This window comes from Carcharodon carcharias, chromosome 4 (genome assembly GCF_017639515.1).
Source record: "Carcharodon carcharias isolate sCarCar2 chromosome 4, sCarCar2.pri, whole genome shotgun sequence".
NCBI lineage: Eukaryota > Metazoa > Chordata > Chondrichthyes > Lamniformes > Lamnidae > Carcharodon > Carcharodon carcharias.
The window spans coordinates 38,393,057-38,405,655 of record NC_054470.1 but is presented as its reverse complement, the minus strand read 5'-3'; the positions used below and the strand labels follow the sequence as shown (position 1 = coordinate 38,405,655).

The window sequence follows — 12,599 nt, the reverse complement described above, 5'->3', positions numbered from 1 at the left end:
CCCGTCTAACCTAACGGTTGGTGGGCAGGCAAAAAAGCCAAGCGGCCTTTACAATTTTTAGGAATGAGGTTTCCTAAAGCCAATACAAGTTAAATAAAACCTTAATTTTGAAATTAAAAATGTGTCACATCTCATGTGACACAGTCACATGAGGGGACATGGTTCATTAAATTGTTATTCTATTAATTTTTTTAGAAAGCGCTTCAATCTCCCTGAGGCAGCTCCATGCCTCAGGGAGACTGAAGCGCTCTTTCCTACTCATGCGCGAGCTGCATGCGAGGCCCGGCTCTCCCTCCTACCCCTGCCCATACAGGCTTCGCTCAGCGTGGAATCACGGTGCAGAGCCGATTGCAGGCGGCAGTTAGCTTCCCGACCACCCGTTCCCTCCGAGCCCGCCCGACGAGGGAAAAATTCTGGCCGTGAAAACATTATGGAAACATTTTTCTCCTTCATTCATTGAGTCATCTTAATATTATAAGAGAGAGTACAAGTTTGTGATCTTCAAACTTTTTGTGCCCATTATCATATACTACATCAAGCAGGCTTTTTTGAAGGAATGGATTAAAGAGGTTATTGTTAAATAGCTGAGCTTATAACAAACAGAATTATTTTGTCTAATTTAATTTTGTATATTGTGTTTTAAACCCACAAGTGATCATAGGTTGATTGTTTATAGACTAGTGTTTCAGAGTAAAAGCTAAATGTCACCAATAATGTTTAAAATTGTAATGGGAACAAATAAAAGCATATTTGTTATTTACTCCCCTGCCCAACCCCACCCAGTCACTATCCACTTTGGCAAGGCAGGAAACCAAAGAAAAGAAAATAAGACAAGTAAAGTAAATTTTTAACAGTGTTAAATAAGAATGTTAGATCAGACAGAAAAACAGGATAAAAATAGAGGGGGAAAATGGATGGGGGAAGGTGATGATCAAAGCAGATTGTTTATTCGGAAGTTAGGTTTTGTAGTTCAATAATGAAGTAATGACACTCAAATAGTTTATTACTATTATAAAGCCGAATGTCTCTGTGAGCTAAAGCTCTTTTATGAATTAAAAGAGCCGGTGGGGTCCTGGGACCCTGATGTTTACGTGGACCTGAAAGCTAAAAAAAGGTACATGGCAAATTGGATAAATTGAGCTCTCCTAGTTAAATGTTGGCTTAAAAACTAATGGAAATGAATGTATGGCACAGTAAACAAAGTGGTCAGTTCCTGACTTAGTGGACTGTAGAGGAGTTGTGGGTTTAGCACTTTGGCAGGAGAGGAGTGAGAATGGTCTGGACAGGTTCCATATAGAAAAGAAGAGCCTTTCTCATTCCTACATCCTTTATATTCTTCTTAAATATTATTTATATTTTGCTTGGCAGGAAACAAGCTAACCTATGGACCCAGGGTGACCTTTTCCGTGCAAAATTAAAAGAACAGCAGAATGGAAAGGATAAGGTTGGCGTTACTCGGATCCTTTCTGGGGTTGATGATATTTCCATTAATGATAATCAAAACAAGATGATTGACGAACAAGAATGTCACATGGTAAGTGAAATTTTGGTATGACATGGTCCAATTTTTGGACAGTATTGATCAAGTTTTTCAGCTTCATTGCATGTCACAGAAATGTTTATTAAAGGACAATACTGTGCAGTGATATTGTCCAAAAAATGTACTTTTAAAAAACACCAACAATACTAGTTAACAACTTTTCCTAATTTCATAATGTCCACCCTATACTTTTCTTCAGACTAAGCTAAAATTGCCTATTTGAGCACTCTGCCAATATCTTACAGGTTCCCTGAAAGCAAGGTATATTGAGAATGAAAATGGAAGATTAATGATATTAATATTCTAACCTTAGATATAGGTTGGAAGTGGATTTTGAGGGCAGCTACTGCATGATGAGTTTTACATCCCGTGCCTTTATAGTATTTTTTCTGTTTTGGGAACTATTCAATAATTATGTGAGAGTCAGCTTGTAAGCAGGAGGTAATATTAAATTGAGGTATTATTCACAGGTACTGTTATGTTCCCTGTGGAGATCAACAAACTAGAAGAACCTAATTTACCAGCTGATCCCGATGATAACCAATGGACAAGATTTCATATTTTTATAACTTTTACTTTATCATTCAAACCAGAATGAAAATAAGTCAAGCATGAACTAACAGGCAAATCACGGTCAATGTCAATTACATATTAAGTAACAGATACAACAAAAATAGATCTCTCGGATTTATTAAGCAGATCACTCAGCACCAATGGGCAAGAACAATCCTCACCGCAGGAATCACAAAGTAAGTCCCCAAAACTTTCTGGAAAGTTTTCCGAGCCTCCCCCCCTCCCCTCACCCCAAGAGTGTGGCTCCCCAATGCTCCGTGACCATGGATTCCACCACAGGTACCCAATTGCTTGAAATTTGTAACTAACATGGCTAATTTTAAAAAGGATTGGGAAATATTATATGGCACCAATTTCAAAAGTCCTTCAAGACTCTGATCTTCCTCGGGTAGAATTCCAGCTCCTTTCTGACAAGGATTTAGTTACCGCTTCTCACCCAACAGCACCTCCCAGTCAACCTAGGTTCCATGGGTACAATCGTCAACAAAATAGCAGACTTCTCTAGAACCTTCTTGCCTCCTCTCCTGTTGGTCTTGGTTGCATGGATCCGCCAGAGTCTTCTGCGTTGATTGGACAATTCTGGTCATTCATTTGCATTAAAGTAACAGAAACAGTGGCAACAACCTTGTCTTTGCATATTGCCTGCTCTCGGATCCAGCCCTAAAGTTGTTCTTTTTCAGCTGCATGCTACGGATGGGGAGAGGTGGTGGGATAACTTATCCCCCTTTTTCTCACCTCTTGGCAGAGCGCAACAAGATGTATTTTTGAGAAGGATTGTTTTCGTTGGAGCAGAGAAGACTGAGGGGCGACCTGATCGAGGTGTACAAGATTGAGGGGCATGGACAGGGTGGATAGGGAGCAGCTGTTGCCTTAGTTGAAAGGGTCAGTCACGAGGTGACACAAGTTCAAGGTGAGGGGCAGGAGGTTTAGAGGGGATGTGGGGAAAAACTTCTTTACCCAGAGGGTGGTGACGGTCTGGAATGCACTGCCTGGGAGGGTGGTGGAGGTGGGTTGCCTCACATCCTTTAAAAAGTACCTGGATGAACACTTGGCACATCATAACATTCAAGGCTATGGGCCAAGTGCTGGTAAATGGGATTAGGTAGGTAGGTCAGGTGTTTCTCACGTGTTGGTGCAGACTCGATGGGCTGAAGGGCCTCTTCTGCACTGTGATTCTTTGATTCTGCAACTGCAGCTCCACGAACCATATGGGCACGGACAAACCATGCCTTGATTGTCCAATGTGCCATACTGCGGATTCCAATTACTTGAAACTTATAATTAACATGGCTAATTTTAAATGGATTGGGAAATATTATACTTTTAATACTTGGCATTAATTGACAAATTCTCAGCACCCTGTAGCTAAGGTTGCCACAAACTCAGCTCTGGCTTGAAAGTTCTCTATTTTAGATACATTGGCAGAATTTTAAATGCCAAGGAGAGAGACTGGTTCGGCTGTGGATTGGGGGAGGGAGATTAAAGCCCTGGAAAGTTATTTGGGAAACCTGACATGATCCCGTCGACTTCCTGGTTTAAATTGGGGTGGTTTGCAGGTGAACAGAGAACCTCTATGAAGCTGTCTGGTGAGGAATTTCAATATGTAAATCCCCAATTAATTTGACTTTTAGCCCAGAATTCTGGGTTTAACAGCCAGCACATGTACTTCCAAAGTAGTGAGGAACTCACCAGGATTAACTAGATGAGAGGAATGCTTCTACTGTGTAACTGACAGGCTGGGGAGCCTTCAAACAGTGAAACTGAAGAGCTGCAGCCGTGTCTAGATGAGATGGTGCTGCTCACAGAACTTCTTCTGACACACAAGACTCTCTCAACTTGAGAGGTGATTTGGATTCTTGGAAGTTAGTTCACAGTCTTGTACTTCACTCTAACCTTGATTTGCACTTCCCTGCTGTGAGCCTTCACTGCATCGTTGGAGCATTTAATGCAGTTCCACCTTAGACCTCTGGTGAGGACAAGAGCAACAGCAATTCCAGCATCAGCAGAAACAAGCTTCTCAGCCACATACTGCTCAACAGGACAGAGGAATTGGACACAGATCCAGCTCGAAGGAGGAGAGACTCCTAGTGCATGGTGTGCAGGCAGAGGATCAGCTCTCTTGACAAGTGTGAACACCAGTGCATCATGAGGCTTGGGTTTATACAGCAGGCCATTGCTAACATCTGCAGTCCCTATGAAAAAGACCACCTTCTCATTGGATTAGGTGGGAGTTGTCAAAGATGCTGTCACTGAAGGGCCAACCTACATGTGACTCCAGAGCCACAGCAATGTGGTTGACTCTTAAATGCCTTCTGAAATGGCCTAGCAAGCCACTCAGTTGTAACAAACCTCTACAAAATCACAAAAAAGGAATTAAACCAGACAGACCGCCTGGCATTGACCTAGGCACCGGAAACGACAACAGCAATCTCAGCCCTGTCGACCCTGCAAAGTCCTTCTTAATAACATCAGGGGGCTAGTGCCAAAATTGGGAGAGCTGTCTCACAGACTAGTCAAGCAACAGCCTGACATAGTCATACTCACGGAATCATACCTTACAGATAATGTCCCAGTCACCACTTCTGGGTATGATCTGTCCTGGCAGCACAGTGGTATATAGTCGGGAGGGAGTACCCCTGGGAGCCCTCAACATCGACTCCGGACCCCATGAAGTCTCACGGCATCAGGTCAAACATGGGCAAGGAAACCTCCTGCTGATTACCATGTACCACCCTCCTCAGCTGATGAATCAGTGCTCCCCCATGTTGAACACCACTTGGAGGAAGCACTGAGGGTGGCAAGGGAGTAGAATGTACTCTGGGCAGAGGACTTCAATGTCCATCACCAAGAATGGCTCGGTAGCACCACTACTGACAGAGCTGGCCGAGTCCTAAATGACATAACTGATAGACTGGGTCTGTGCAGGTGGTGAGGGAACCAACAAGAGGGAAAAACATACTTCACCTCATCCTCACGAACCTGCCTGCCACAGATGCATCTGTCCAAGACAGTAACAGTAGGAGTGACCACCGCACAGTCATTGTGGAGACAAAATCCCGCCTTCACATTGAGGATACCCTCTATCGTGTTGTGTGGTACTACCACTGTGCCAAATGGGATGGCTTTCGAACAGATCTAGCAACTCAAGACTGGGCATCCATGAGGCACTGTGAGCCATCGGCAGCAGCAGAATTGTACTCGAACGCAATCTGTAATGTCATGGGCATATCTCCCACTCTACTATTACCATCAAGCCAGGGGATCAACCCTGGTTCAATGAGGAGTGCAGGAGGGTATGCCAGGATCAGCACCAGGCATACCTAAAAATGAGGTGTCAACCTGATGAAGCTATAACACAGGGCTTCTTGCGTGCCAAACAGCATAAGCAGCAAGTGATAGACAGGGCTAAGCGATCCCACAACAAAGATCAGATCTAAGCTCTGCAGTCCTGCCACATCCAGTCATGAATGGTGGTGGACAATTAAACAACTCACTGAAGGAGGAGCCTCCACAAATACCCCCATCCTCAACGATGGGGAGCCCAGCACATCAGTGCAAAAGATAAGGCTGAAGCATTTGCTACAATCTTCAGCACCAAGTGCCAAGTGGATGATCCATCTCAACTTCCTCCAGAAGTTCCTAACTTCACAGGTATCAGCCTTCAGCCAATTCGATTCACTCCATGTGATATCAAGAAATGGCTGAAGGCACTGGATACTGCCAGGGCAATGGGCCCTGACAATATTCCAGGAAAATACTGAAGACTTGTGCTCCAGAACTTGCCGCGCCCCCAGCCAAGCTATTCCAGTACTGCCATCTACCCAGCTATGTGAAAATTGCCAAGGTATTTCCTGTACATAAAACGCGGGACAAATCCAACCCGGTCAATTACCGCCCCATCAGTCTACTCTCCATCATCAGTAAAGTATTATGATGGGTCATCAACAGTGCTATCAAGCAGCACTTGCTTAGCAATAACCTGCTCACAGATGCCCAGTTAGGGTTTTGCCAGAGCCGCTTAGCTCCTGACCTCATTACAGCCTAGGTTCAAATGTGGACAAAAGAGCTGAACCCTTGTGGTGAGGTGAGAGTGACTGCTCTTGACATTGGTGTGGCATCGAGGAACCCTAGCAAAACTGGAGCCAATGGGAATTGAGGGGAAAACTCTCTGCTGGTTGTCGTCATACCTAGCACAAAGGAAGATGGTTGTGGCTGTTGGAGGTCAGTCAACTCCACTTCAGGACATTACCACAGGAGTTCCTCGGTGGTGTCCTGGGCCCAACCATCTTCAGCTGCTTCATCAATGACCTTCCTTCCTTCCATCATATGGTCAGAAGTGCGAATATTCGCGGATGATTGCACAGTGTTCAGCATCATTCGCGACTCCTCAGATACTGAAGCAATCCATGCCCAAATGCAGCCAGGCCTGGAGAATATCCAGGCTTGGGCTGACAAGTAGTAAATAACGTTCGTGCCACACAAATGGCAGGCAATGACTGTCTCCAACAAGAGAGAATTTAACCATTGCCCCTTGATGTTCAATGGCATTACCATCACTGAACCCCCCAATTTCAACATCCTGGGGGTTACCATTGACCAGAAACGGAACTGGACTAGCCATACCAATACTGTGGGTATAAGAGCAGGTCAGAGGCTAGGAATCTTGCGATGAGTAACCCACCTCCTGACTCCCCAAAGCCTGTCCACAATCTACAAGGAACAAGTCAGGAGTGTAATGGAATACTGCCCACTTGCCTGGATGAGTGCAGCTCCCACAACACTCGAGAAGCTTGACACTGTCCAGGACAAAGCAGTCCGCTTGATTAGCACCACATCCACATACATTCACTCCCTCCACCACCGACGTACAGCAGCAGTGGTGTGCACCATCTCCAGATGCACTGTAGGAATTCACCAAGGCTTCTTCGACAGCACCTTGCAAATTCACAATCACTACCATCTAGAAGGACAAGGGCAGCAGATAGATGGGAATACCACCACCTGGAAGTTCCCCTCCAAGTCAGTCACCATCCTGACTTGGAAATATATCGCTGTTCCTTCACTGTTGCTGGGTCAAAATCCTGGAACTCCCTACCTAACAGCACTGTAGGTGTACCTACACCACAATGACTGCAGCGGTTCAAGAAGGCAGCTCAGCACCACCACCTCAAGGGCAATTAGGGATGGGCAATAAATGCTGACCCAGCAAGCGAAGCCCACATCCCATGAATACATAAATAAATTAAAAAATACCTCTATCCCACCCCCCCACTTGTTCTGTGCCCTTCCCTGGACTTCTGCACTCTCTTCTACGAAGAATGAAAGCAGTGGTGTGGGGAATGGATCGTGTGAAGAGGTGGGAGGGACAACATTAGTGGAAGATGACTGTGAGGCTTGGATACAAAAGGGCACAAAGGTGAAGGTGAGTGTCAGTCTTGGCTATTCAGGTGTCTGGAGAGGAATGAGTGAAGTTGCAAAGTATGTTGGTCTGAAGTATGTTGTGCAGGAGAATACTGGCAAGTCAGAATGAGAAGGTTGGCACCTGCAAGTGATATACCACTTACCTTTCCCACCCTCCTGGGGCACTCTATCCAGGTTTGAGGAACCACACTGCTGTTATCCATTTCCATCGGCCACTTGCATCCACTCCTGCTTGGTTGGAGTGGCTGGCCTCTTCCTTCCACCCTTGCCAAACCTCACCTCACCAGTTCCTAGGATCCTGCAGCAGGGCCTTCAGGTAAGATTTAAAGACTCTTCCCAGGTTCTCTCCATTCCTGTGGTTGCTAAAGCCACAGCAGTTAATAAACAGTTCAGCCATTCTGACCCCTGCTAAAGTCCCTTTAACTAGAAATCCTTCCTTTGGCAGATTCTGGGCGTCATCCTGCTGAGCCTCTCTGTCAAGGTTACCCAGAAGCGGGATGCCAATGCTGAATTAAAGAGCCATGGCAAAGCCTGGTTGACAGAAGCTGCCGACCTGCTACTGCCCTCCCTGCTGCGAATGAACCTGTTGAGATGAAATTCCAGCCATTGAATGGGGAGGAGCTCTAAAAAGAAAAAACAATGTGTCTCCATGGGGTAAAGGGAAAATTGGAAAGAAAGATTATGCCTGGCTTTTGTTGATATTTCCCAGTAGCTACCTACGTGTCCATCCAGTACTGAATTGAAATCACCAAAGCCAGGGATTGAACTATGTTTCCAAAACAAATAGTAGCATTTATATCGTGCCTATAATGTAGAAAGATGTCCCAAGATGTTTCACAGAAGAACAATTCCAGAAAGGTAGATGCTGAGCCAACAAAGAGACTATTAGGAGGGGAAAAGCAAACACTTGGCCATAGGGGTAGGTTTTAAGGAGGGATTTAAAGCAAGCAGGGACAGTGAAGTATCTGAGGGATTTAGGGTTAGAATTCCAGAGTATGCAGTATGGATAGCTAATGAACTGAGAAAGGGGTGAAGGCAGCCAATGTTACACATACACGTAAGGTGATCTTTATGATAGGAAGAGCAAAGGCTTGAAAGGTCAGCTTGGGGTAAAGTGGAACACTTAGATTACAACCGGCCTTGTTAAAATCAAATCTATGGATGTCATGGTCAAATTGTTTAATTCTCTGGTCATAACACATTTTGAATACATTGTCCAGTTTTAGTCACTAAAATGCAAAGGGGGCTATTGACGCACTGGAGGCAATGCAGCATAGAGCCATGAGACTAATCACTGGTAACAGAGGTATGAAGTTCAGGAAAGCCTGAAGAAATGGTCTATTTAGTATTGCAAGGGGTATCTATAAGGTGATTTTGTTGTGTGTATAAAATAGTTAATGATGAGGGCAAAAGATAGACCCAGCAAACTACTTAATGGAACTTGGGAATAGAACAAGGGGGCACTGACTCAAAATGGCAAAAGCCAAATTTAGGCCAGACTTAAGTAATCAGTACATAGATTGGATTCCTTATTCTGTTAAAGCAGCTATATAAATACAAATTGTTGTTGTTCCTGAATGTGTGGTGGATTCAAAAGGCAGAATTTTGCCCTTGGCAGGCAGGGGTGTTCGGGAAGCCGATCACCTCCCGCGATAGGCACTGGAAGGCGATTTCACGCTGTGAAGGGCCACTTAAGGCCCGCCCAGCGTGAAATAAGAGTGGCAGTGTTCAGCACTGCCTGTGCAAGGGTTGGGGGGAGACGGAGGGCAAGCTGGCCGAACGCGAACTTCACGTATGCGCACAAGTGAGCACTTCATAATCTCCCAGAGGCACGGAGCTGCCTCGGAGATGAAGCGATGTTTAAAAAAAGAAAATGAAAAAAATAAAAATGGAATAAAACATGCCCCCTCATGTGCTCTGTCACATGAGCAGGGGCATGTTCTTCATTCAATTGTAAAACTTTTAATTTATTTTTATTTGCTTTTGGAAACCTCATCCCGCCCATGGATAAGGTTTCCAAAAAAATGCAAAGGCCGTTTGGCATTTTTGTCTGCCTGCCAGCCATTAGGTTGGACGGGCAGTGAAAAATTTAGGTTAATTGATTATTTAATGGCCTTAACAGGCCTTTTAATTGTCGGCGGGTGTGCTGCCGACTCTGGCACGTGCCCACCGACCAAACTATCGCGCGACTGCGCGTTGATGTCGGCACGCTCGGCCGATGTCATCACACATCATTACACATTCAAGTGGATCGAGAGCACACCCGGCTTCTGAGCGAAAAGTTTTGCCCAAAATCTCTAGAATCATTTAGATGCAATGTTCAGGATGGACTTGAGTCCACCTAGATAGATGAACAACATGGGCTGTGCAGCCCTCTTCAACCATAAATCTTTTATGAGCTCTGGTTTCTGGATGATAGGAAAGAGGTGGTTGTTAGTTACTTTTTCTGTTAGATATTTAAAAGATGCCAAATTTTTGGCAAACACTGAATATAATCTCACCTGATGAAATTTATACTTTGTGCGTATATTGACATGCAGAATAATTTGGGATTATTCAAGGCTGCAGTTTAATCTTGTTTCACTTGAGAATTATGAAGTTGAACTGCTCATTACATAATCACTACCTGGTGTTATCTTGAGTATTAACGTTTAGCACTATGTTGCATGATCCTTTTCTGGTCACCTTGCTATCATTTCAACACCATGAGCTAGACTTTTCACTCCCACACCGGCGGTTTTGAAGTCAAGGAAGCTGGTAAAACCCAGCAGCCAGCCTGCCCGCCACCCATGCCTGACCTGTCTGAAGTTTAACATGGAGTAGTGGGGGCCAATTAATGGCCTCCTCCCACCCATGCCAAGCAGGAGTCGCTGCATGAGCTGATGTTGGGCAAGGGGGTAATACCTCCTTTGAGGGTTGCGTGTGCCCATCGGAGGCCTCCCTCCCCCCCCCCCCCCCCCCCCCCCCCCCCCCCCCCCCCCCCCCCTTATCCTCCCCGCCTGGTCCCTCACACCCAGCCAGCCCCACATCGCCCTCAACCTCTTGCTGGGGCCTGCCAGCCTGGCCCCAGTGATACCCCGGACTTGTCTGGGCTCCTCTTCATCAGGACTGCCTGCAGTCCCAGCCATGCTCACCACTCCCGCCTGGCACTGCTGGGATTACAGATCTGCCAGCCATCCAATTGGCTGGCAGCTCTCTAAGGTGGGTCTTGCTCCCAAGATAGGGGTGGAGGTCTTGCAGCAAAGCGATGAATGCTGCTCCCAGCAATGAATTGCTGAGGGGCGGCCATCCGTTCGGTGGGTGGGTTCACCATCGATTTTTTTTTTTCCAGCCTGGTAGTTGGGGTCCACAACACCCTGTAAAATCCAGTCCTATATCGTTGTGAATGTTTGACATTGATGTGCTGCACAAAAATTGCAAGTGGTGATATCGAGTAATAATCTAAACAGAATTCTGCATGTAAAATTGATGGCTGAAAAGTAAAATTACAAAAAATGTGCATGGAAAGTGATACCAATTAAGCGTCTGGGCTGACAGCACAACAGCATTTTTTAAAAATTGATGATGTGATGAATTATTTTTGAGATAAAAATGGTATTTGAGTTGTCCGTTAATAAGGAAAAGTAGTCTCATTGAAAACGCTTAAATGAACTACAAGGATATTTCCTCAGATGCTAACTTATTTATATTGCTCTGTTTATTGGAGCTACAATAGATGCATTAATACCAAATGCTTTATCAGCAGATGTGAGGCAACTTGCACTGCCAGATGTGTTTCTGTTCCAGGTTGGAAATCGGTTGAGCAGGAATTTTGTGTTAAAATGTTATGATGTTACATAGTACTGCCTCCGTACTTTCTAACCCATGCTAGCTTTCCTATTTACTATTTTATGTGGCATTCATTTATTGCTCAGATGCAATTTAATTTCACTCCAATTTATTTATCGCCTCATGTTAGAAGTCAGTTCCAGACCACATTGAAAAAGCAGGTGCCAGCTAACTGTGTCATGAGGCAGAATTTTATGGGCCCCCCACCAGTGGGTTTGCAGATGGGAGATCCATAAAATTCCTTCGGTGGTCTTTCCATTGCTCTTCTGCCTGCCATCGATCTGTCTGGAATTTTACGGGGTGAGGGGGGTGGTGGTGGGTGCAGATGAGGCCTAGAGTGGCCCACCTGCCCTCTCCCCAATTGAGGCACTTAAATGGCCAACTAAGGGACACTTCATGGTGGTAAGCCTGGCAGGTTATCCTGCTTGGGCCTCAGGCAGGCAGGGGTTATCCTTCCATTACTGGCCCCCTTTCAAAATCTGGCACCACCCTACCAATCTGTTGAACCCTCCCCACTGGCCTTCAATGCACGCCCCACCACCACCCGACTCTCCATCTCTCCCATCCACCAGGCCTCCCTTCCCCTCCCCGCTACAAGACCTGCACAAAAACACACATCCCGAGGCTCCAGCACTTTGACTAGTGGGACTGCTTGTAGTTCCAGCAGTCACCACTGCACCCTGGGCACTACTGAGATGACAGAGGCCGGCAGCTCTATAAGGTGGGACTTCTGCCTGAGTGAGGGTGGTAAGCCCACCTCTAGCCAATTAATGCTGCAAGAAACATCAAATGGCTGCGGGGCATTCCTGATCAGTGGGATGCGTTCCCCACCAACTTCTGTGGCGGGGTGGAAAATCCCTGCCCATTAAATAGTTGGATGTGGGATCTTCCTGGTTTTCCTGCCCACAACGGAAAGTCCTTTATTAAGAGAAGGACTACACAGGTTAGCTAACTCAGAGGAATGGAGAAGGGTATCTGAGGCTATTTTTGCATGCCATTTTGTGTTCCATTGAGAGCACATTCATGAAGGGCTGAAGAGTCCACTTGGCTGTAATACGATGTAGGGCTCAGTGCTATTACAAAAAGACCAATTATGGCATGGAATATTTAATTGGTGTGCGACTGACCTTGCACACGTTAATAATAAAAAGCTCTGGTGTTGCATTTTTTTTATAGCTTTGTAATATGGTGGTAATGAATTGGGCCTAAAATACGAACGTACCAACCTGTATTTATA

The 12,599-nt window shown here is 45.5% G+C and overlaps 1 protein-coding gene across 5 annotated transcripts in view; it reads left to right on the top strand.

The window, feature by feature from the left end:
* The window catches only part of LOC121277288 (dual specificity protein phosphatase CDC14A-like), a 237,217-nt gene that overhangs the window by 116,928 nt on the left and 107,690 nt on the right, over window positions 1-12,599 (top strand). For all 5 annotated transcript variants that reach the window (XR_005942850.1, XM_041186563.1, XM_041186566.1 and 2 more), the window contains exon 11: window positions 1,369-1,534. Coding sequence is in view for 4 of the 5 variants with exons in the window: in XM_041186563.1 (XP_041042497.1) it covers window positions 1,369-1,534 (166 nt within the window). In the remaining variant the exon portion in view is untranslated. The remainder of the gene's footprint in view (window positions 1-1,368; window positions 1,535-12,599) is intronic.